This window comes from Eriocheir sinensis, chromosome 12 (assembly GCF_024679095.1).
Source record: "Eriocheir sinensis breed Jianghai 21 chromosome 12, ASM2467909v1, whole genome shotgun sequence".
Lineage (NCBI taxonomy): Eukaryota > Metazoa > Arthropoda > Malacostraca > Decapoda > Varunidae > Eriocheir > Eriocheir sinensis.
In genome coordinates this window covers 9,201,849-9,227,326 of record NC_066520.1, presented here as the reverse complement: position 1 = coordinate 9,227,326, position 25,478 = coordinate 9,201,849, and the positions used below count along the sequence as shown (strand labels likewise).

Here is a 25,478-nt window from a genome sequence, read left to right as displayed (position 1 = left end):
TCCATCACATCTTAATATTAAAGCAGTCCTGCGTGGCTGCTCTCAAGATACTGCCGCTCATATCAACACCACGTCTAGAGTCATATCAAAAGCTGCAACACATTAACAACCAACAACCAAATATTTCAGGACATCACTACTATTCCCATCAGTCTGTGCACCACTTCCACTCCCACAACACTGCCACCTCATGGCTACCAACACCCACGAAGCATGCGTTCAGTCCGAGCCATCACCTCCGTTACTGAGTAACGATCACGTTCACGGGATACCAATTCTGCCACCAAATCAATGGCACTCCATGACTCCCAGCAAACAAGAAACAAGTTATGGATGAGGTTCATTAATAACCCCACAACCAATTTTTTTAACAAAAATTTAAAAGCCTACAACCATTTTTACCAATATACCCCATGGCCACCAACATCCAAAACCATGCAACCTTTCAAGAAACTATTGCCATTACCATCACCTTCCCCCGCCTGTTTACCGGTTCACTTCCTACACTCTGCCTCTTCCCATGTTCACTGCTGGATTTGTTACGCCACCACAGAACACCAAAGCTCACCAAGCCCTCTTCCACCCCATTAATTTTAACACCCCACCCCTCGCTTTGCTGCGCGCCTCATCACTTCCACTGACTCCATTCCTTTACAAAGCCCTGGGAGCAGCGAGATGTTAGGCACGAGGGAAAGATGGCCCCAAGACCTTTAAGAGGAGTACGTACTTCCATCTCTTTCCTTTGCGAGTCCCAGCCCGTTGTGAAGGATCAGCAACTCCCCGGCGTCTCACCAACCCCCAGTGTGTGTCCTCTCCTGCCTTGCGTCACGGGCTTTTTCCTTATCTTTTCTTTCTTTTTTTCTGTTTTCTCTCCATTTCCTTTCTTATTACGCTTTCTTTTTTGGAGGGTTTTTGCAAACACTGACCATAAGTCTGATCAATTGCTCTATTTAATGGAGTCCAGGAACGGTTTATTTTTAATTAGTTTTCTCACCTCTTCCGTTATTCAAACCGAATTAGTTAGTAGAAGATGGCGCCTCTATAAACACTTGCCTGCGCCATGACGGGCTGGGGTCGAATACCATCCAGGTCCCTCAAGCAAGCCTACCGGCGCAATAGGCGGAGACGTAAAAAAAAAAGTAATATGAAACAGATTTTTCACCCGACAGTGCAATCTACTTTTACCAGAAAACTAAGACCTGGTGTCATTTTTACGTAAATGTTTCCTGGCGATATTTTATACGACAAAAGGAATAAATTACAAACAGGGGCACACGGCATAACAAGTGGGACAGGTAAGCAAAGCAGCTCGCGGGGAAATTTTTTTTATTTTATCCTTTACCTGGACATCAAAAGCAAGGAGAGTAAACACACAGACACAGCTTGCGGGCGTGAGGGAGTAACGGTGGAGTGGATCGCCTGATGCACAGAGACTGGACGGGTCATCGGGAAGGTAATCTGTCTGTCGTATGGAAGTGAGGTAACACATTTTTCTCCTAATATACAAGATTATTATTTGAAAAAGAGGTTTCTATACGGTTAGTGGATATATATATATATATATATATATATATATATATATATATATATATATATATATATATATATATATATATATATATATATATATATATATATAGTCGACCGTCACTTTGATCCATCAATTCCATGTAACTGCCAATCATATAAAGGGATTTTGTCTCCCGTCTGTTCGGTGTTTTGTCTTCCTTCTGTCGGGTGCTCCAAGCTGATACACGCACACAGTGATCGTCTATAAGTGTTTACCGCATCTACTTTAAAGCAAACACCTCGTTGATTCTTCAGTAATATAAAAGGTTACTCTATAAAAAGGCTTGTCCATTTATACAATAGGTGCATATAATTATACAGAAGCCGAGCTCAAAAGCTAGCCATCCTAAGAAAAACAGCAATATAAATATGCAGATTAAATTATATTGCTGTCACACTTCTCTTCTCAAAGGTAAAAAAAAAAAAAAAAAAAAAAAAAAGGCCGGCATGTCGCAACGCAGACACACCTCCCCCCCACCTCCTGACACACACACACACACACACACACACACACACACACACACACGGCTCACATGGCCCGGTTGCTCAGTGGATAGAGCGTCTGGCTCGCAACCAGAAGGACCGGGGTTTGATTTCCCGGCCGGGTGAGGTAAGTTGGGTTTATCTTCTTTCACGTGTAGCCCCTGTTCACCTAGCAGTGAGTAGGTACGCGACGTCAGGCGAGGAGTTATGACCTCGTTGTCGCGGTGTGTTGTGTGTGAGTGGTCTCAGTCCTACCCAAAGATCGGTACTACGAGCTCTGTGCTCTTCCGTAGGGGAACGGCTGGCTGTCTAGAGAGAGACCCGCAGCAGACCAAGAGGTGAAATACACACATACAAACACACACACACACACACACACACACACACACACACACACACACACACACACACACACAAAGCCCTCCCAAACACTCATACAAAAAAAAAAACCACAGTCGACATCAAATTTATAGACACCTGCGTACTCATACAAATGCCTACACACACACACACACACACACACACACACACACACACAGAGGGCCAGCGTCCTCCGCATTTCCTCGGTAAGAATCTCACAGCAAATACCAACACTGCCACCATTAGACCCTCTTCACTCGCATGTTTTCCTGCTTTGGGCTCTCTCCTCTCTCCTACAGGTCTTTTAACTTCAGTAAGCACCACCACCTCCTCCTCCTCCTCTTCCTCCTTCTGCAGTTTACTGCATATCGCTGTGGTACTTTTACCTTCAAACTCCTATATTCTCTAACTGCTTAATTTCTTCTTGAGAGTTCGACTCTCTTCCATCTTTTTTATTCTTTTCTTTACATTCTTATATTTTTAGTTTTTTTCCATTCCTCTCCTTCGTTTTCATCCGCGTATACTTCTTCAGTCTCTTTTTTATCCACTACTTTTCCTTCTGCCGAGTTTCTCCGATGTCTCTTTAGTCTCCATAATTTCCTTCCCCCTCTTAGTTTCTATCTTTATTCTCTCCTTACTCCTCTCCTGTGTTTCTATTTTCGTTTGATTTCCTTTCCGGTGGCGGTGGCTGAATGGTTAGCGTGACGGCCCCGCGTTTAAGAGCTCCAGGAGGGACGCGGGTTCGAATCCTGGCCGCCGCACAGCTGAGGTTTTTCAGTCACAGCCGAGTGGCCTAAGACTACCCACCCACATGCTGGCCTGAAGACCACCCATCAACCTGGGCTCTAGATAACCTCTCCAAAGAGATGCTCAAAGATGAGTTCCGGGGGGCAGCATGAGCCAACACAAGATGGCGCCACTATAAAAAAAAAAAACTCGCCTGCGCCAGAACGGGCTGGACCGACCATCAGGCCCCACCGGGAAGAAGCCTTGGGCCAACCATCGGGCCCCACCAGGAAGAAGCCTACCGGCTCAATAGGCCGCGACTTAAAAAAAAAAAAAATTTTGCTATTCCTACTCCTACTCCTTCACTTCTTGCCTGCGCCTGCGTCCTCTCTCTCCCCAGTCTCTTCCACACACAGCACCTCACTTTCATAATACCCGCAGGCTGTCCTCTCAAACTCTTCCCTTCCTGTCATTTTGGCCAAACTTTACATGAAAAGAGGGACACGTAACTACTGAAGGCAATGTTTCTTTGATCTAGGTACATGTACAAGGACACACACACACACACACACACACACACACACACACACACACACACACACACACACACACACACACACACAGAAAGAGAGAGAGGCAGGCAGATGGAAAATAAAGTGCTTGGATGTGGCAGTGAGCGCCGGGAAGGAAGCCAGTGGTACAGTTTTGAACTGGATCAGGGCGTGGCTTAGTGGTAGGAAGCAGAGAGTGCAAATCAATGGTAAAAAATCTGAATGGGGCAGTGTTACGAGTGGCGTCCCACAAGGGTCGGTGCTGGGTCCTCTGCTCTTTATTATTTACATCAATGACTTGGACACAGGAATTAGTAGTGATGTCAGCAAGTTCGCGGCTGATACCAAGATCGGTAGAGTAATCCAATCAGACAGGGACGCTAGCGTTCTCCAGGATGAGCTTGACAGACTATATGATTGGGCGGGGAAGTGGCAGATGGAATTCAATGTCGGGAAGTGTAGCATTCTGAGTGTAGGTAGGAATAACCCCTCACACAATTACTCCTTAAATGGCACTCATCTAAGTAGGTGTGAGCGTGAGAGAGACTTAGGAGCCCTAGTGAGCGCTGACCTCCGTCCTAGGGCTCAATGCATTCAGGCTAAAAATCGGGCAAACAGAGTACTTGGTTTCATCTCAAGGAGCGTAAGCAATAGGAGCGCTGAAGTCATCCTCAAACTTTACTTAGCACTAGTTAGATCTCATCTCGATTATGCAGTTCAGTTCTGGTCCCCCTACTATAGAAAGGATATCAAGATGTTAGAATCTGTACAGAGGAGGAAGACACAGATGATTCAGGGGGTGAGAAACTTGCCTTATGAAGACAGACTGAAGCAGTTAAATCTACACTCGCTAGAAAGGCGAAGGTTGCGAGGAGACTTGATCGAAGTCTATAAATGGATGAAGGGATTTAATAAAGGGGATGTCAATAAGATTTTGATAGTAAAAAAGCCGGGTAGGACGCGTAGCAACGGTTTTAAGTTAGACAAATTCAGATTTAACGAAGACATAGGCAAGAAATGGTGCACCAATAGAGTGGTGGACGAATGGAACAGGCTTGGGGGTCATGTTGTGGGTGCCAATACCGTAGATACATTCAAGAAGAGGTTAGATAAAGCCATGGATGGTGAGGTAAGGTGGGGTTGAGTGTACAGGAGTTGCCTTGTATAGGCCAACCGGTCTCTTGCAGACTCCTTACGTTCTTATGTTCTTATGTTCTTATGTATGAGGGAGCGTCGACTTGAAAGGGAACACCAGCTGGCCAACGCGACCTAACATAACATAACCAAGCCAGCGGAAAAGCCTGCGAGGGAACAACAGTCCTACGACCCATTTTAACCTAACTTAACCAATGCAAGGGTGTATGTGAGAGGGCGTCGGGCGTAAAGGGACCACCAGCAAGGCAGCGAGACAGTCATTCGGAACTAACGAGCGAGCCGCTGGCTGTGTCTTGTCTGTTTGGCACAGACGCAGTATATTGATTATCTTCTCAAACACAACAGCTCTATATGGTTTGGTGACTCGGAGGTGAAGCAGCGATGGTTTGTATCATGCTGATCTTCTCAAACATGACAACTCAATGTGGCTTGGTGACTTGGAGGTGAAGAGGCAGTGGTTTGTAGAACACTGATCCTCTTTTCAAATATGGCAGCTTTATATGTGGTTTGGTGACTCGGAGGTGAAGAGGCAGTGGTTTGTAGCATGTTGATCTTCTTTTCAAACATGACAGCTCTATATGTGGTACGGTGACTTGGAGGTGAGGCGGCGATGGTTTCCTAGTAGGCGAAGCTACCGTGACAACAACGGTACACTGGGGATAACGCGCCTTTTTTACATCAATGGCACGTAAGGAGATAAAGGAAGTAGGGTTACTTAGTGTGTGTGTGTGTGTGTGTGTGTGTGTGTGTGTGTGTGTGTGTGTGTGTGTGTGTGTGTGTGTGTGTGTGTGTTCTATTACAATGCAAATTCAGGCATAAAAGCTATATATACGAGGCCTCGTAATCCGCCAAATCATTTTCATGACCAAACACGAGCTCTGTTTTTAATCCGTCTGCAGCATTATTTACTCTCTCTCTCTCTCTCTCTCATCCCGCCCGTGTAAATAGACACCATACACCGCAACAGACTCGTAACATTGAACCCTCCAGTACCACCACCTCTAGTACCAAGCTTCAAGATAACCTAAGAGTCCTTAGTTTCAATGCGCGTAGCCTAAGAAACAAGTTTGATGAACTGCGATGTCTTGCTCTGACAGAAAACTTTGACGTAATTGCTATAACCGAAACATTTATCGACACCACTAATATTGATTTAAGTTCCGAATACAACATAGATGGCTACAGATTCTTCAACAATGATCGTATAAACCGCAGAGAGGGTGGTGTCGCCCTTTTTGTCAAAAGCTACTTGCAACCCACTGACAAAACACCAAGAAACAGTAACGTTGAACATTTGTGCGTGCGAGTAAACACTGCAAAAGTCAATTTAAATATATCTGTCACTTACAGGCCTCCGGGGCAATCACTCGATGCCGATCTTGAAATGTACAGCGTCTTAAGGCAGTCACTTAATAACAGCGACTCACTGATACTAGGAGACTTTAACCTCCCCCATATCGACTGGGCGACACTGTCGGGTACAGAAGGTGAGTCCCACAGAATGATCGAATTTCTAGAGGAAAATTATCTAAGCCAAATGGTTTCTGAACCAACTCGACAAAATAACATACTTGACCTTGTTATAGCGACCCAAGATAACCTAGTCAGTAATGTCACGGTAGGAGAACACCTCGGTTCCTGCGATCATAAACTAGTGCGCGTTGACATTAGAGCTCAAACATCGGTGACAGAAAATAAAGTAAAGGTGCCCAATTTCAAAAGAGCCAACTTCGTAGAAATCCGACGAAAACTAATAGATATGCAACTATCAGATGACGGCAATGTAGAGAACGCCTGGCTAAGCTTTAAAAATAACTTACTCACTCAGCAGGACACATTTGTCCCCTTGTGCGAGAAGCGAATTAACACTAATAAAAGTCCACCTTGGTTTAATAGCGAAATTAAACACTCAGTCAAGGAGAGAAAATTGTCTTACAGGTTAAAGAAAGAGCAAAGCACGCCCGAAAACATTAGACTTTACAATGATGCTAGGCGACGAGTAAACAGATTAGTGCGTCAGGCAAAGCGTAGATATGAAGAAAATATTGCAGCCAACTGTAAAAATAATCCGAAATCCTTCTTCAGTTACATAAACAACAGAAAAGCGATCAGAAGTGGAATTGGACCTTTAACAAACAGCGACGGTGCACTAGTGACTGACAGCCAACACGTTGCAAACCTATTAAACAATTACTTTTCCTCGGTGTTTAATAATAACAGTCCTCCCGCCACCACCACCAACACCAGTACTAATGTAAATCCCGAGCAAGCATTGTCTAACTTTGAAATAAAACCCGATGAAGTCCTTAAAGCCCTCAAATCACTCAAAACAAATAAAAGTCCTGGACCTGACAAAGTATATCCAACTCTGCTGAAAGAAACAAAGAGTGAAATACTCTCCTCCCTCACAACCGTATTCAATATGTCCTTGCGACAAGGCATCGTCCCTTCAGATTGGAAAAAGGCTAACGTGACACCGATTTTTAAGAAAGGAGACAAAAAAGTACCAGGTAATTACAGGCCCATTAGTCTAACTTCGGTTGTAGGTAAGCTACTTGAGGGCATAATTAGAGACAAAATTGTGAGTTACCTTGAAAGCCACTCATTGATTGGGGACTCACAACATGGCTTCCGAAACAAAAGATCCTGCCTATCAAACCTATTAACCTTTTATAACGACCTCTTCACTGTTTATGACGTAACCAAATCACTGGACGTAGTCTATCTTGATTTCCAGAAAGCGTTTGATAAAGTCCCGCATCATAAATTACTTTACAAATTAAAGCAAATAGGTATTGACGGTCAAGTAAACCAATGGGTAGGCGGTGGCCGAAGTGATATCGTACTGGACCCACATTCGCCGCGTGATGGACGACGCGGGTTCGAATCCTCACGCTACCACTCGGATTTTTCGGTCACCGCCGAGTGGCTTAAAACTACCCACATGCTGTCCTGAAGACCACCCATCAACCCGGACTCTAGAGGAAGCCGTCCAAGCGAATCAAGTACGAGTTCCGGGGGGAAGCATGAGCCAATGCAAGATGGCGCCACTATAAACACTCGCCTGCGCCAGAACGGGCTGGGCCGACCATCAGGCCCCACCTGGAAGAAGCCTTGGGCCGACCATCAGGCCCCACCGGGAAGATGCCTACCGGCGCAAAAAGGCAACAACGTAAAAAAAAAAAAAAAAAAAAAAAAATGGATCGCGAATTGGTTGAGCAACAGACAACAAAGAGTAGTGATTGACGGATTTAACTCAGAGTGGGCGCCTGTCACTAGTGGCGTCCCTCAGGGCTCGGTTCTTGGCCCAGTGCTCTTCATTATTTACATCAACGACGTGGATGTTGGACTCAATAACCGCATTAGTAAATTTGCAGACGACACAAAGATTGGTAACTCGGTTCTGACTGACGAAGACAGGCAAAGCCTCCAAGAGGATTTGCACAAAATTTCAGCTTGGTCGGATAGATGGGAGATGCCCTTTAACGTAGACAAGTGCCAGGTCCTTCAAGTTGGAACGAGGAATAAGAAGTTCGAATACGAAATGCGCGGCGTTAAACTCAAAAGCGTTCAATGCGTCAAGGACTTGGGGGTCAAAATCGCGTCAAACCTCATATTCTCACAGCAATGCATCGATGCAGCAAATAAAGCGAACAGAATGTTGGGTTTCATTAAAAGAAACTTTGTATTCAAGAATAAAGATGTAATACTCCCGCTCTACAACAGTTTAGTCAGACCCCACTTGGAATATGCGGTACAGTTTTGGTCTCCCCACCATGCAAAGGATATTGCTAAATTAGAAGGTGTTCAGCGTCGGGCAACGAAAATGATCCCTTCCTTGCGCAACAAATCCTACGAAGAAAGGCTTTCTACCCTTAACATGTTCTCTCTTGAGAAACGTCGCCTCCGAGGAAAACTGATCGAATGTTTTAAAATACTTAATGGTTTCACGAATGTAGACAGATCAACATTGTTTATGATCGATGACACTTTGCGCACGAGAAACAATGGCGTAAAACTCAGATGTAGACAAGTAAATTCAGACTGCACCAAATTTTTCTTCACCAACGTTGTAGTGCGAGAATGGAATAAGCTTCCACCATCAGTGGTCCAGTGTAACACGATTGACTCCTTCAAAAATAAGCTCGACCGTCACTTCCTTCAACTTAATATCAACTAGAGTAGAAATGCAACGTTTTGGAGTCTTCTGATTAATGTAAAATCACTTAGGTTTAAGGACAGACACCAAGTCTGGACCATGGGGTCTGTGTGGTCTGATTTTCTATGTAAATCTATGTAAATCTCTCTCTCTCTCTCTCTCTCTCTCTCTCTCTCTCTCTCTCTCTCTCTCGGCAAGACTCAATGAGATACAGAGAACGTAAATGACTAATTAACTAAGATTGCAATGAAAACAGCACTAGAAGACGGATTAAAGGCATTTGGAAACACTGGCAGCAAAAAAAAAAAAAATAAAAAACAGACCACGACCAATGTTCCAAGCCTACAGGCTCGTTTCCTTACTCTGCTTTTCGCCTGTTCAAAAGCGCTTCGAGTACACTGTCTCTAGCCATCATCGTAAAAATATACCCCCTTCACATCTATAAAAAAAATATAAAAAATCAATTCCACGACCTCGCCTTCTAAAACCTAAAATATCGTCACCAACATAGAAGTAAAATCAATAAAATAAAAACGTCTTGTCTGCCACATAAGTACATCTGCGTCCATTCTCCCTCTCTGTCCACCCCTCATGCCGCGCCAATCACTTCACACGCCCGCCTCGTCTGAGTGGCTTCAGTCGATATCAGTTACTCTCTTTGCAGGGCTTTACCGAGGGCGCTGCGTGAGTAAATGGGTGGCTGGTTGGCCCTTCGGGAACTATCAGTCACGAGTATCTGTGGCAGAGGCGCGTGGCAGAGTCTCATACATTCAGAGTTGACGCGGCCCTGCAGCTACTTACTCGTGTTTGCCCGTCCTGCCTCGCGTCTCTTGAGCAGCTGATCCGCCTGCTCGGGAACATTGCTTTCTCATTTTGGTTTTAATAGATCTGTGATAATGGTATTAGTGTGTATATTTTTTTTCCATGTGAGTCTTATTGCGCTCTTTTGCTATCTCGTGTTTGATCCAAGCTCGTTTGTGACGTAGGTCGATACATTTTATGGTGAAACCGATATTTTCTCTATTTTTTTTTACACTACTCCCTGCTCTCTTTGACACTACTCGCCAAAGTTTAGATGCAGAAAAATAACATGTGGATGATCTTCGGCCACACGGCGATGGGGGAAAAGCTGAAAGGCCGATTTAACATAAGAACGTAAGGAGTCTGCAAGAGACCGACTGGCCTATACAAGGCAGCTCCTGTACACTAACCCCACCTTACCTCACCGTCCATGGCTTTATCTAACCTCTTCTTGAATGTATCTACGGTATTGGCACCCACAACATGGCCCCAGACCCTATTCCATTTGTCCACCACTCTATTGGTGAACTAATTCTTGCCTATGTCTTTGTTGAATCTGAATTTGTCTAACTTAAAACCATTGCTACGCGTCCTACCCGGCTCTTTTACTATCAAAATCTTATTGACATCCCCTTTATTAAAGCCCTTCATCCATTTATAGACTTCGATCAAGTCTCCTCGCAACCTTCGCCTTTCTAGCGAGTGTAGATTTAACTGCTTCAGCCTATCTTCATAAAGCAAGTTTCTCACCCCCTGAATCATCTTTGTCATCCTTCTCTGTTCAGATTCTAACATCTTGATATCCATTCTATAGTAGGAGGACTAGAACTGCACTGCATAATCGAGATGAGGTCTAACTAGTGCTAAGTAAAGTTTGAGGATGACTTCAGCGCTCCTATTGCTTAAGCTCCTTGAGATGAAACCAAGTACTCTGTTTGCCCGATATTTAGCCTGAATGCATTGAGCCCTAGGACGGAGGTCAGCGCTCACTAGGACTCCTAAGTGTCTCTCACGCCTAGACCTACTTAGAGGAGTGCCATTTAAGGAGTAATTGTGTGAGGGGTTATTCCTACCTACACTCAGAATGCTACACTTCCCGACATTGAATTCTATCTGCCACTTCCCCGCCCAATCATATAGTCTGTCAAGCTCATCTTGGGAAACGCTAGCGTCCCTGTCTGATTGGATTACTCTACCGATCTTGGTATCAGCTGCGAACTTGCTGACATCACTACTAATTCCTGTGTCCAAGTCATTGATGTAAATAATAAAAAGCAGAGGACCCAGCACCGACCCTTGTGGGACGCCACTCGTAACACTGCCCCATTCGGATTTTTTTAATATTGCTTTGCACTCCCTGCTTCCTCCCACTAAGCCACGCCCTGATCCAGTTCAAAACTTTCCCATCTATGCCATGAGCCTGTAATTTTAGTATTTTTTTTTTATTTTTTTTTTACGTTGTTGCCTATAGCGCCGGTAGGCATCTTCCCGGTGGGGCCTGATGGTCGGCCCAAGGCTTCTTCCAGGTGGGGCCTGATGGTCGGCCCAGCCCGTTCTGGCGCAGGCGAGTGTTTATAGTGGCGCCATCTTGCATTGGCTCATGCTGCCCCCCCGGAACTCGTTCTTGATTCGCTTGGACGGCTTCCTCTAGAGTCCGGGTTGATGGGTGGTCTTCAGGACAGCATGTGGGTAGTTTTAAGCCACTCGGCGGTGACTGAAAAATCCGAGTGGTAGCGTGAGGATTCGAACCCGCGTCGTCCATCACGCGGCGAATGTGGGTCCAGTACGCTATCACTTCGGCCACCGCCTACCCAAAGCCGGTGATGGGGAACTTTGTCGAACGCTTTACTGAAATCTAGATACAGTATGTCATAGTTTTCATCTCGGTCAACCGCTTCGATTAATTTAGTGTAGAAGGACAAGAGGTTAGTAAGGCAAGACCTACCCTTTGTGAATCCATGCTGTGAATCATGAATTAAATTATGCTTTTCAAGATGGTCCCGAATGCTCCCGGCTATAATTGACTCCAACATCTTTCCTATAACTGAAGTTAAGCTAATTGGGCTATAATTTGAGGTGGCTGACTTGTCCCCCTTTTTGAAAATCGGCGTCACATTAGCTACTTTCCATTGATTGGGGACATACCCAGAATTTACCGACATCTTAAAGACATCGGTAAGCGGGCCACTGAGGACCTCCTCGCACTCTTTCAGCACCCTTGGGAATACTTCGTCTGGGCCCGGCGATTTGTTTTTCTTCAACCTACCAATCTCATCCAGGACTACTTGCCTAGTGATGATCACATCCCTCAACCTGTCGTTCCCTTCGCCCTCATATACCTGAACTCTTTCCGGAATGGTTGTTAGATTTTCCTGCGTGAGAACTGAGAGGAAATAGTCATTTATCATTTGACTCATATCTTCTCCATTCTCAACGAACTCACCTGTGTTTGTTTTCAACGGTCAAATTCTGTCCCTTGTTTTCGTTCTGTACAATTTGAAGGAGCCCATGGGATCGCTCTTGGCCCCGTTGGCGACCCTAATCTCATAATTTCTTTTTGCTAGGCGGGTGTTCTTCTTCACCGACCTGGTTAGCTCAACATACCTACCCATGAGGTGGGTTTCTCTATTCTTTATTTTCCTATAAATTCCTCTCTTCAAGCCTATCTCATGCTTGAGTCTGCGGGTCATCCATTTGGGGTCGTTATTTTCCTTCCTACGTCCTTGGTAAGGGATATGCTGTCTCTGACACGCAATCTTGTCTTATCCCCGCTTACTTCCGCTCGTCTGTCTGTGCTTGTCTCTGTCTGCCTGTCTATCTGTCTGAGTGGTTGTCTCTCTCTCTCTCTCTCTCTCTCTCTCTCTCTCTCTCTCTCTCTCTCTCTCTCTCTCTCTCTCTCTCTCTCTCTCTCTCTCTCTCTCTCTGTCTGTCTGTCTGTCTGTCTGTCTGTCTGTCTGTCTGTCTGTCTGTCTGTCTGTCTGTCTGTCTGTCTGTCTGTCTCTCTCTCTCTCTCTCTCTCTCTCTCTCTCTCTCTCTCTCCGCACAGTTTCACTCCTATCTGCTTGAAATTTAATTTTTGTTGCATCTAACCCATTTTTCTGATGGCGTGTGTTCACAGTTTATATACACGGACAAAGGCTTGCAACACCAACAGCAAAACTCCCTCTTGTAAAGATTACACAAGCTAACCTGATTGTGAGTATTAAGAAAAAAGCCCACGTGAATGAGGTCAGATTATCAATACTGCTTGAGGCGAGGAGAAGGAACATGATTCGCTGCTAACCACGGGGCGATTTGAGGGGGGGGGAGCGAAGGCGAGGGGGGGGATCTCAGGTGTGTGAGTGCGGCAGGTAAGTGGCTCGATAGGGTTGACTGCCGGGTAAGAAGGCTTAAAACTGAACCAACATGAACTCTTAAGACGCCTATCATCTCTTTGCGTGTGTGTGTGAAATGGGGTAGGACGAACATCATTCATATCTTAAAAAAATTCAAATCTGTAAACACACACACACACACACACACACACACACACACACACACACACACACACACACACACACACACACACACACACACACACACACCTTCTTCGTCTAGTCATAAAAATAGGGAATGAGAGGCGGCAGGAAAGTTGGAGTGGATTTACATAGGTATTAGGTTGCTTGGAGATGTCCGCAGGGGAGCAATTCCATCCCCCCGCTCTCCCAACACCAGGATTATTATGTTCACTGGGCTACCTACCTACACACCTGCCTTTATTATGTATTTATCTATACGTACAAATATACCGCTACGTGTTCCATATACATCCACCCCAATCAATCAATTAATCTAAATATTTGAATCTATATATTTTACTTACTGATTAATATAATGTGTGCGAGTTTTGTCAAATTTGGTGTTCCAATTGTTTCCTGGAATATTCAAGTATTTTTATATCTCCGAGAAAGCTACACACTCTTGAAACTATTCATGTTCATTTTCCTGCTATATAGTCTCAATTTCCCTTCCCTACCGGTGCCGGGTCGATGTGACGGGTACTATTATCTTGCCTATCACCTGTTCCCTGCCCGCCTCTCCCCCTACCGCAACGCCCAAAAGCCATTTCTCGGAAGGGAAGGATTTTGGGACCTCCCTTTTTCATCCCGATCAAAATGCCAATAGCAGCCAGCGTTGTCTAATAGTCTCCCGCGTCAAAATTTTCCCTTTTTCGTCAGGGAATCTTTTAGAGCTCCAGCCTCCCCCTCCACTCCCCTCCCCTTTGTCAGCAGCCTTTCCCTGCCTCTAAACCATGCAAGTCAGCGTATCTCTCTCCGTTCTCGTGCAGCAGACTAAACGTTCGTGTTTTACTTGCATCCTACACACTTTCACATGTGGAAATTCCAGTATATATTGGAGACGCCATGACCCTCACTCAGGGATACGGAGCCTCCACACCTATGAAAGAAGTATAGTATAGGTGGAATTAATCCCATAAAATCTAGTATTCAAACACACACACACACACACACACACACACACACACACACACACACACACACACACACACACACACAACTTTATGTAGAGCAAATGAGAGTGCAGGTAATATTTTATTTTAAAGCGACCCAGTAACCTCCTTCCACTTTCATCGTATCTATTGCTAACTTCCCCTGAGGCCTAGTCGAAGTCACCACATAATACTGAGCACAGCGACGTGGGTGTTTCCTTTGTATCATGGAACAAAAGCGTCCATATACAGAGCATACAAGAAGTTAAAGAAAGAAACACCAAAAAGAAACCTCCACTATAACACTTATGTGGCAAGATAATTTTTTCTGATATAAGAAGTCATCAAAAAACAAGAGACAGAAAATTCAGAGATTTCAACAGTGTGTGTGTGTGTGTGTGTGTGTGTGTGTGTGTGTGTGTGTGTGTGTGTGTGTGTGTGTGTGTGTGTGTGTGTGTGTGTGTGTGTGTGTGTGTGTGTGTGTGTGTGTGTGTAGGTATGTTACAAGACTTTTATAAATCACAAGGATCTCTTGGCTTAGTGGTTGACATATCCGCTGCAACAGATATCGAGTATTGATTTTTTTGTTGGTAAACGGTTTAAGCGGGTCAAGAAATGTCATTATTGACAAAATATTGATGAATGAAGTGCCACAACTTTAAAATCGAATATGCTGGTGCTGCCAGCAACCCAAGGACGGTGGTTACAAGACTACGTAAACTGAATAGTAATAATTAAAATATAAAATGCCCCAAGGAAATAATTAAAAATGAATAATTAAAACGAAAATGACGAGCCCAATTAGAAGAACCAACTAGATCTAAATAACAATAATAGCAACAATAAAAAATAACAGCAGTAACAACAATTAACATTATAGGAAAAGATCGACAAGGAGACAGCGACCCTCAATAATCAATAACTTTCCTTCCATTAGGAGTTTCCGTAGACACACACACACACACACACTCTCTCTCTCTCTCTCTCTCTCTCTCGTCGAACAAAGCCCATTTAAGAATTTAGTAATCATTGGCAGCAGGAAGGCGAGACGTTCGTGTAAGGGAAGGAAAATGAGCAGGGAGAGGGAGTTTGAATGCAAAATTAGAGAGAGAGAGAGAGAGAGAGAGAGAGAGAGAGAGAGAGAGAGAGAGAGAGAGAGAGAGAGAGAGAGAGAGAGAGAGAGAGAGAGAGAGAGAGAGAGAGAGAGAGAGAGAGAGAGAGAGAGAGAGAGAGAGAGAGAGAGAGAGAGAGAGAGAGAGAGAGAGAGAGAGAGAGAATGAAAGACACAGAAGTATAGCCGAGCCCTGAGCTGAAAAGAGTGCAGTAAAGAAGAGGACACTATCTTTATCCTATTATAACACTTACCTGCAGCATAATGAGCTTTATTCCCGCCATTTGTTTTATATGATACGTTCACCAATTTTCCTCCCTCTTGCCACTTGAATAACCGACCAATTAAAATTGTGTTAAATGTGAAAAATGTGGCGCCGGAAAAAAATACCATAATAGCATTTTTCGCAAACACTACTACGCACTAATGCCTGATTTTTTTAGACGTCGTATTAGTCTTCATCAACAATAATGTGGCGGTTTTGTCTTTTTTGAACCGTTTTTCGAGTCGTGGTTAGTTGGTTTTGTTGAGTTTTCAGAATACTTTCTACGCCTGAGTTTGTAACATATCGACTTGACTCTGTGAAAATCCAACATTTCTAGCTGACTCTGTTCTAAAATTTAATTAAACAGCCAAACCAGACACATAACTATCAATAAGTACTAATACGACGTTTAAAAATCTGGCTTAAGATTCTAGACACGTGTATCTAACATTCCAACCAACAGGTGTAACATTAACATACATTTTCATACACGTCTAACGCTATCAAACGAACATCTTTACACTAGTCAAGCTTCCGTATCAACTTATATAACGTGCCACACTAATAAACAAATAATATTCCTCCTGCATACCCTTAAAGCATAAACGTTTTATAACACTGAAATTCAGATTCGAATATTACAAATGTGTTACACTTAAAACATCATTCTTAATATTAGTCTTATTCTTCACGTTCGTCGGTGCTACACAAAATTTTTAATGGCGACACACTATCAATCATCTCTTACCAGTACGACATAAACACGTATACATTTTCAACACGTCATCTTTGCATACTATTTCGTTTGCATTACAAAATTATTTCACCACGATAAAATTTTACATACTATATACCAGCAATCGTTATAATCTTTCCCACTCTTTTCTGCTCCCACTCCCTTTAATTAACTCCTTACCTAACTAACGCTCTCCCCTTTAGAGACTTTATCATGTCAGCACAACTACACGTTTAAAACACACTGATTTATTTTCTGTTATATTTGCATCACGATTATATTACAAGAATATCCATCTCCCTCCTTATCCTTCGCTTACAACAGTTTTCCACATGTCAGACTTAAGTATTATTTTGATAAACTCGTCGAGATAAAACTTTTTTTTCTTCTTTGTTTTTTTCTTTTTCCCACAATGACATCCGTCTCTCATATTATCCCTCCCTCGCAGCAGTAAGCCTTAGCGTGCGTACCGCCACCAACTAATACTTACACATAGTCCAGTAACCCACCACCAATTCTTTCTCACACGTCCATGATAACTATACTTTACTAACACCTTCTTTTCCGTTTTCCCTCCCTCACAGCACACCGACGCATGCGCACCGTAACCAACTACTTCTTGCTGAACCTAAGCGCCGCCGACCTCTTCATGTCGGTGCTTAACTGCATGTTCAACTTCATCTACATGCTACACAGGTGAGTTGCCGTAGAGGACTGGTGTGTGCGAGACGAGGGGGAGAAGGAGGAGGAGGAACAGAAAGGAACACAAAGGAAGAACAAACAAGAGTAGACCTGATGGTCCTTACGAGGCTGTTTGTGACAAGCTACACTAACTATCTATCCCTCAACAGATTTTAGACTGCGGTACAATAGATTAATTCAGAAAACAAATATATACTCAGTTGTTACCACAACACAACAACACTAACAATTACACTTGATTCACTTCCATCCCCTGCACACTCGGCTCCCCCGTCCCTCCAACAGCCAACACAAATATGCTTGTTATGCACCTATAGAGGTGCCCTGCGCATTATAAATCAAGATCAAGATCAAGATCTAAACAAAGGTGGAAGATGAAGGACAGCAAAGGCGAAGGCTCCTCCAGCCAAAGCTGGCAGGAAAGGAAAAAGAACCATGCAGCATGGAAAAACTGCATGGAAATTATGTAGGAAAAAGGAAAGAACTACCATTACTGCTACCACTAACCGGGCGATAAAAACGGACAAGGACACCAGTATTCGAAAGAACTTAACGTTATTACGACAATGAGTAATATCTTAGTTACTGGTTGGATTCAAAATACTTACTTGTCTAATCTATTCTTGAAGGCCGTAACTGTTGTACTATCAACGATATCATAGGGTAGAGAATGCCAAACATTAACGACTCGAATGAAGAAGTGTTTGGTTTCGTGCGACGAGAATCTTTTACCACTTATCTCGAAATTGTTATTTCTTCTTGTTCTATTTGATCTATCAGTTGTAAAGTAATTTTCCGCATTATCACTGAATCCTTTGAACATTTTAAACACTTCTATTAGATCGCCTCGCATTCTTCGTTTTGATTGGCTGAATAAATTTACTACTTAAAGCCTTTGTTCATAAAATAAATATCTCAATTTAGGAATCATTTTTGTTATTCTCCGTTGAACCCGTTCTAACTTTTCTACGTCTTTTCTGTAATAGGGGGATCAAAACTACACAGTACTCTAGATGGGGTCGAGCCAGCGAATTATACAATTTTAATACTACTTTTTCCGATTTATTATTAAAGACTCGTCCGATGAAGCCAACCAATTTGTTTGCGGTTTTAACTACCTCTGAACAATGCTGACTTGGCTTTAAATCGCTTGATATAGCGATTCCAAGATCCTTTTCTTTACTTACTGCAGAAAGTTGTTGGCCATTCATTACATACTGAACGCGATTGTTATTGTTTTCGATGTGTAACACTTTACATTTTTCAACGTTAAATATCATTTGCCATTTATTGGCCCACCGTGCAAGTCGATCTTGATCTGATTGTAATGCTTCTTCGTCGAGTGTCGTAGTTACCTTACTAGCGATTTTTGTGTCATCAGCAAATTTTTATATTTTGCAAAAGAGCCCATCATCGATATCATTAACATAAATTAAGAGGGGCATGAGACCAAGCACTGATCCTTGAGGTACGCCGCTTCCGACATCGAGCCAGTTAGATGGAACACCGTTTAGAACTACTCTCTGTTTCCGCTCAGAGAGCCAGTCCACAAGCCAATTGTGAATGATACCCGAGATACCGTGTGCCAATAGTTTACTGAGTAACCGTTTGTGGTGGACCTTATCAAATGCCTTTTGAAAATCCAGATATATGATATCTACTGATCTGCTTTTATCAAACACCTCAAAAATATAATGAAAAAAATCAAATAAGTTAGTTAAACACGAACGTTTACTACGGAAACCATGTTGAGAATTATTTACTATATTATTTTCTTCGAAGAATTTCACCATATTGTCGCGAATGATAGTCTCCATTAACTTACAAACAATCGATGTCAGGCTAATTGGTGAGTTTCCTGGATGAGACTTGTCCCCTTTTTTGAAAGTTGGTGTGACGTTTGCTAGTTTCCAATCCAACGGAACTTTTCCAGCTGTTAAAAATTTATTGAATAAGATAGAGAGGGGTTTACAAATTTGATGTTTGATTTCTTTTAAAATTATGGGGGTAATTTTGTCCGGACCAGAAGCTTTGCTTACTTTAATCCTTTCAATGGTGCGTAAAATGTCACTTTCTACGATGAGCACGCCATTTATAATCTTTTCGGTCCTTCTAACCTCCGGCGGTTGAGGTGATAAACAATCTTCGTCGGCAAATACGGATGCGAAAAAGTTATTTAGGATTGTAGCAATTTCATTTTCATCGTTCGTGTGGTTACCATTATCATTAGCACGCGGCCCGATACTACAAATGAGTGACTTTTTTTATTATTTACATAGCTTAGAAATTCTTTACGATTAGATTTACTTGTTTCCGCTATATATTCAAGATTTTTCTTGCTCCGTTTTATTAATTTCTTGGTTTCGCGGCGAATGGACCGTATTGGCTATACAGCCAGCGCCACACGTGGCCAGTCAGTGAACTGTCAAAGCAGTACTTTCCATAGAACTCAAGTTATGTACTAGAGTGCGTCTGAGGCTGCCTCCAGGATACAAGGCCTTGGTGCCGCCACCGCTCCAAGCCAACGACTGCGCACACTTTAATTCTACCCGATTTCCTGACTCTACTATTTGACATGGAGAAAAACTGAAATCGGGTAGGAGTGAGGTGTGTGTAATCATCGGCTTGGGGCGACGGCGGCATCATGGCTGTGTATCCCTGAGACAGCCTCAGACGCACTCTAGCCTATAACTCTATGGAAAATACAGCTTGGAGTTGAGTGGCCACACGTGGCGCTGCCTGTATAGCCAATACGGTCCATTCTGTCCAACTCTAGTTTGTCAGCCTCATTCTGGGTTGATATGTATCTACTGTATACGCGTTTTATAAGAGAGAGGCTATTTTTGATTTCGTTATTCCACCATTTGAGTTTCTTCTTAATAGTTGAACGTCTGTTTCGATAGGGTACGCATATGCTTATGGCATTGTTCAGTATTGTGGTGAAGGCCTCCCACGATTTTTCAATATCTGTTTCCGTCGAAATTACAGTCCAGTCAGAATTATTTAAAATTGATCGGAGTCTTACGAAATTCGCTTTCTGATAATCTGGCACCTTTTCTTTACTAGCAATTACTTTACTGTCATTCATCTTGATGCTGAATGTGATTATTCGGTGATCGCTAGAACTAAAAACTGGACCAATATTTACTTCGTTAACTAGATCAGCTGTCGTTGAAAAGATAAGGTCAAGTATATTCTTTTCCCGAGTCGGTTCTGAACGTGTTGATGTAAATAATTTTCTAATAAATTTGTGTTCAAGTCGAGCCCTGTATGCGAGTTCAACGGTTCGCCCCATCTTTTCACTGGTAAGTTAAGGTCCCCCACAATTACTGCCTCGCAACTACTACTTGTTCCTAATATTAATTCAGTTAACGGTGGTCGATATCAAGAGCCTGCCCTGGCGGTCTATAGATTAGTCCAACTACTATTTTACGAGACTTATTTTTAATTTCAATGAAGATCGTGTCCACCTTAGTTATAATATCTGTTTTCACGAATACTGGATGGAGAGAGTTGAGGATATATAAGATAAGATAACGCTTCCACCCTGTCTGTACTCTCTTTCGTGACTAAAAATCGTATAACCCGGTAATCTATATTCCGCAATGAAATCTCTATTTGAAGTGTCTATCCAAGATTATGTGACTCCGATGATGAGATAATGATTTGTAGCTGCGAGTGCTTCTAAGTCTTCAAATTTGTTACGTAGGCTATAAGCGTTTATATAGCAAGCTTTAATATGATTCGAGTCGGGGGTTGCGCGGGCTGAGTGCTCCCTCACGGTGGAGCTGCTGGTGTTCTCACTTTGGCGTTTTTTGGCTTTCGAAGAGCCACTTGATCACAGAGCAGCCTCCCGAGACAGGTTGCTCCAACAGGGTTTAAGTGGATGCCATCGGCAAGGAACAAGTCCGAATCGTAGTAAAAATTGTTCCACAAGTTAGCGAACTGGACGTTTTCTTGTGAGCAAAGGGACAGAAGTCTGTTGTTCGTGCTGAAGGCCTTACTGTAAAAGCTAGTTTCGGCACCGACCCTCGGGAGGATTCCTGAGATTATGATGTTGCTGGCATCCATTTTTCGTTTATACTGCTTGATCATGCTGCGGTATTTTTTAAGCAGTTCCTCAGAACGGGTTGTCCTTACGTCATTTGTGCCCACGTGAATGATAAAGTGGGTGTTTCGGTCGGCATTACTCGTGACATCATCGCAGGCTGCGGTGATGTCGTCCAGTCTGGCACCTGGATAACAGTAACGTTTTTAGCGGCCGTTTGATGAACGACCACAGAACTCAACCACGCATCATGGAGTCCCCTACCAGGCGAGTCTCAAACTCATCCTCCATGGTGTCTGTCAACACCTGGAAGGACGAGGAAGAGTGCTTTAATAATTCATCTATTTGTCAAGCACTTCGATGATCTACTAAACAGATCAAAATACTTTTTGTATGTAGGTACGAGGACGTTCAATTCAAACCGTTTGCAATGAGGTACTATTTTATAATAAATTGATTGTTTTGCACTTACTACTTCTGCAACTAAATCGTTTCAATGGTTGGTGAGTCGCCCCACTTGAGTCGGTAGAGCCTTATTTCTAGTTATCAGGTTAATTTTTAGTTAAAAAAATAAAGTGACTGACGTTACTGAAATTAATCAGACACTATAAGAAGTGTATTAAATCCCCTCGAAGTTGTCTTTTCCAGCGTAGAAAGGTTGATTCGCTTCAGTCGTTCTTTATACAACTGTGCTCTCAACGATGGTATCGTTTTGGTGGCACGTCACTGCGCTCTCTTGAGCAATTCAATGTCTGTTTTCTAAATGGGGGACCAGAACTGCACTACGTATTACAAGTGAGGTGTTTCCAAAATAGTATACAAAGACAACATTACTCCAGTCCCACCCTCAGAGTTCCTGGTACTGAACCCAAGTGTGTATTAGCTTTCTAAAGGCAGACTTACAGTGCTTTCCATGTTTCAAGAATTTGCTGATTACTCACACACGACATGTAGAGGTTTCCAACGCAAGTTATTTGTATGATAACTGTTTATGGACTAAAGGGATTGACTCTGCAATGTTAAAGGTTGAAGGATATTTGACCTTGTTTAAACCACTGGATAACTTAATCAAAATTTTCTTGGATGACTTTGCAACCGGCCGTGGCGAGAGTTTCTGTCCGCCTTATGGTGTCACTAGTGAAAATCAATATGAAGGATTTAATTGCTATTTCCAAGTTGTGGATGTTTATTACAAGGATGAAGGGTCACAGCCATGGTACCAGCACTGGTCCTTGTGGTACTCCGCTAGTGATAATGATCACTCGAAAGAAGGAGGTGGTGGTGGTGGAAGCAGTGATGGTGATGGTAGCGGTGGTGAGGAGGAGGAGGAGGAGGAGGATGCCGACAATGACGAGGAAGAGGAAGAGAGGGTGGAGAAGGAGAAAGACAGAGACGGTTTAAAAGAAAAAAGAGAGAAGGATTAAAGGATGTAGAAAACTTTTTCAAACACGGGAGGGGAAAGAGTTGTAAGACGATATAACGAGGCGACTGAGGAGGAAAAATAAGACAAGCACAGGACGGGTGGGTGTTGGTAGGAAAAGAAAAACAAGTATAACGAGTGTGAAAATGAGGAAAAGAAATTGGAAGGAAAAAGGAGGAAGATAAAAGAGGAGAGAAAGATGGGAGAGTTACAGGGAAAGGAAGAAGGAAGGGGAAGAGGAAGAGAAGAGCGAGGAGTATAAGAACAACAATGAAAACGAAACAAAAGAAACAAAAAGTGAATTAAGGAGGTAATAGAAATCTCTGGTAAGGTGGAAGACGAGAAGAGAGAACTGAGTTAGTGAAAATTGATGGAAGTTAGGATGATAAGACCATAGGCGTGCTCTCTCTCTCTCTCTCTCTCTCTCTCTCTCTCTGTCACACACACACACACACAAACACGCATACACACACACACACACACACACAGGAATGAGGTATTTCTAAATGAGTGAAAAGAAAGCAATAAAGTGACATATTTTAGGGAGAAAAAAATTGCAGGATGGGGAAACGGAAGCTGTGAGAGAACGAAGAGACAAGAAACGAGGAAGGAAGATAAGCTGGATAAGATGAGGTGGCTGGGGAGATGAGTATGAGGAGCGCGAAGGGCGAAGGGATAAAAACTGATGGGATCGCAGGGGAGAAAAGAAAAAGGGTGGAAAGCAGGCAAGAATGGACTAATGCACTACTAAACTATTTCCCAAGAGACGACGGTACGCACAAGGAATTTTTGATAATTTTGTTTTCCCGCCTAACCTGCCATTCTGCGTGGAGAGAAAGGGGGATCTAGCCTCCTCACAAATGACAAACTAAAATAACTTAATGAGCACCCAAGGCCCCTAACGCCGAGGCACTGTACAAAATATTGTCAGTTTAATATGGATTTCTACGTCTTCTCAAATGCCAAGTCAATGCACAAAGGATCCCATTTGCTTTTACCATCCAAAGAAGCGAAAGCTGAAGCCAATAGAGCAGAAAACCCTCACAGCATATATTTGATCTGTCTATTGGCGCAAACTTATGGTACTGAATCATATAAGGCTGTTTGCTGACTCCAAAGCTTCCACGCGAGCGATCAAGCAATATGTTCAGAATTATTTAATATGGAAGTTATTACACAACCCTGGGAAAGGGAGGGATAGCTAGGCAGACACAGATAGGTAGTTAGAGAGAGAAATAAACGGGAGACGAGCAGGCACAGATTCAAACGTGACATATTGGATCTGAATGATTTTGTAGCAAGATATATTGAGGTGTGACAGTGTACCTATGTCGCACCTACCTCGTTCATCATGAATTTCATTGTCTGCTGGTCCACCTGCCTCCTGTGTGACTGCCGATTTCCTTACCTGTGTCTACATTTGTCTGTCTGCTCATCTGCCCGTTTCTGTCTGCCTGTCTTCATTAGTTCGATTAGATGTGTGTGTGTGTGTGTGTGTGTGTGTGTGTGTGTGTGTGTGTGTGTGTGAGTGTGTGTGTGTATCTTTCGCTATTTTAATCTGAGCAATCCATTGTACTTTAAGTGTTTATAATTCAAATAGAAGGGAGGAGGCAGAAGTATTGCCTCTCTCGTGCGCCTTCATTTTACAGGCTTAGATGGCTTTTGTAAGTCTCTCTCTCTCTCTCTCTCTCTCTCTCACACACACACACACACACACACACACACACACACACACACACACAAAGGTCAAACTTGATACATATCTCGATTTCAGCATCGTTAGGAGAGGAACGCTTCACACCAGCACACACAGAGATATCCAATCTCCAAACAATCATCAGTAAACAAGAGAAATCCGATTAACTAGTGAAAATAGACGCTCGCTCGGTCGTGAGTCTCACTAATTTTTGTCGTCCTTACAAAAGAGTTGTCCTACAAGCATGTTGTGCGCATTTTGCCCTTTCCAGACACTACACACACACACACACACACACACACACACACACACACACACACACACACACACACACACACCATGATCAATACAACGTGCAAATCCAACATCAGCGCCTCCTCCACATGTGTTTTTAGCACTGTGTTCATACAGGGGTGTTGTGGGCTGTGTTCCCTTTGTAAGATATTAATCACACTGAATCCAATCACGTTTAAAAAATAAAATCCACACGTCGTTTTTATGTTTTCCTTGACCTACTTAACATTTTCCTCTTCCTCCTCTTCCTCTTGAGTTCGATCCTGGCTCACGGCGGCTTCTTAATGAGAGGGAGCGCTCTATTGTCAATTCTATCCTCTTATTTTCTTCTATTTCACTGCCTTTTCTTCCACCTCCTTCTCCTCTTCTCTCTTCTTCTTCTACACTTAGCGTACGCACCGAAATGCTTTGGTCTGTTCTGCAGGCATGAAGTGACTGCAGTCAAAAAAATCATATCACCACAGCAGAAAGCTTCGTAATAAGCCAATTGGCTTCCTGTTGCTTTCATTCTCGTCTGCTTCTCCTTCTCCTTTCCTCCCTTTTTTCTTCTTCTTAATTTTCTTCTTCCCCTTCGTTTTTCTCCTAGCTTTAATCCCCTTTAATTCTGGTTCATACCATTGACAGCTGCACCGCCTGTCCTTGGCATGTCTTGCCTTCAGGTTCAGTACTTACCGTTGATATGCCCTTTCTGAGGAGATTAAAAGCTAGATACATACAGGTATCGATAGCTTACGAGAAATATCGTTAAAGAAGTTAAACACAAAGAATGATTAGGATTGAATACGCCTGTACCTCTTTCTCCTCCTCCTCCAATTTCTTCTTCTTCTTCTTCTTCTTCGTCTTCTTCTTCTTCTTGTTCTACTTCCTCCTCCTCCTCCTTCTTCTCCTACTACATCTCTTTCCGCTCGAAAAG

The 25,478-nt window shown here is 43.1% G+C and overlaps 1 protein-coding gene across 1 annotated transcript in view; it reads left to right on the top strand.

Annotated features, from left to right (window-relative positions):
• Nucleotides 1-25,478, top strand: part of LOC126997254 (gastrin-releasing peptide receptor-like) — a 72,825-nt gene that overhangs the window by 5,370 nt on the left and 41,977 nt on the right. The window contains exon 2 of the mRNA XM_050858251.1: nt 16,990-17,101. Coding sequence (XP_050714208.1) covers nt 16,990-17,101 — 112 coding nt within the window. The remainder of the gene's footprint in view (nt 1-16,989; nt 17,102-25,478) is intronic.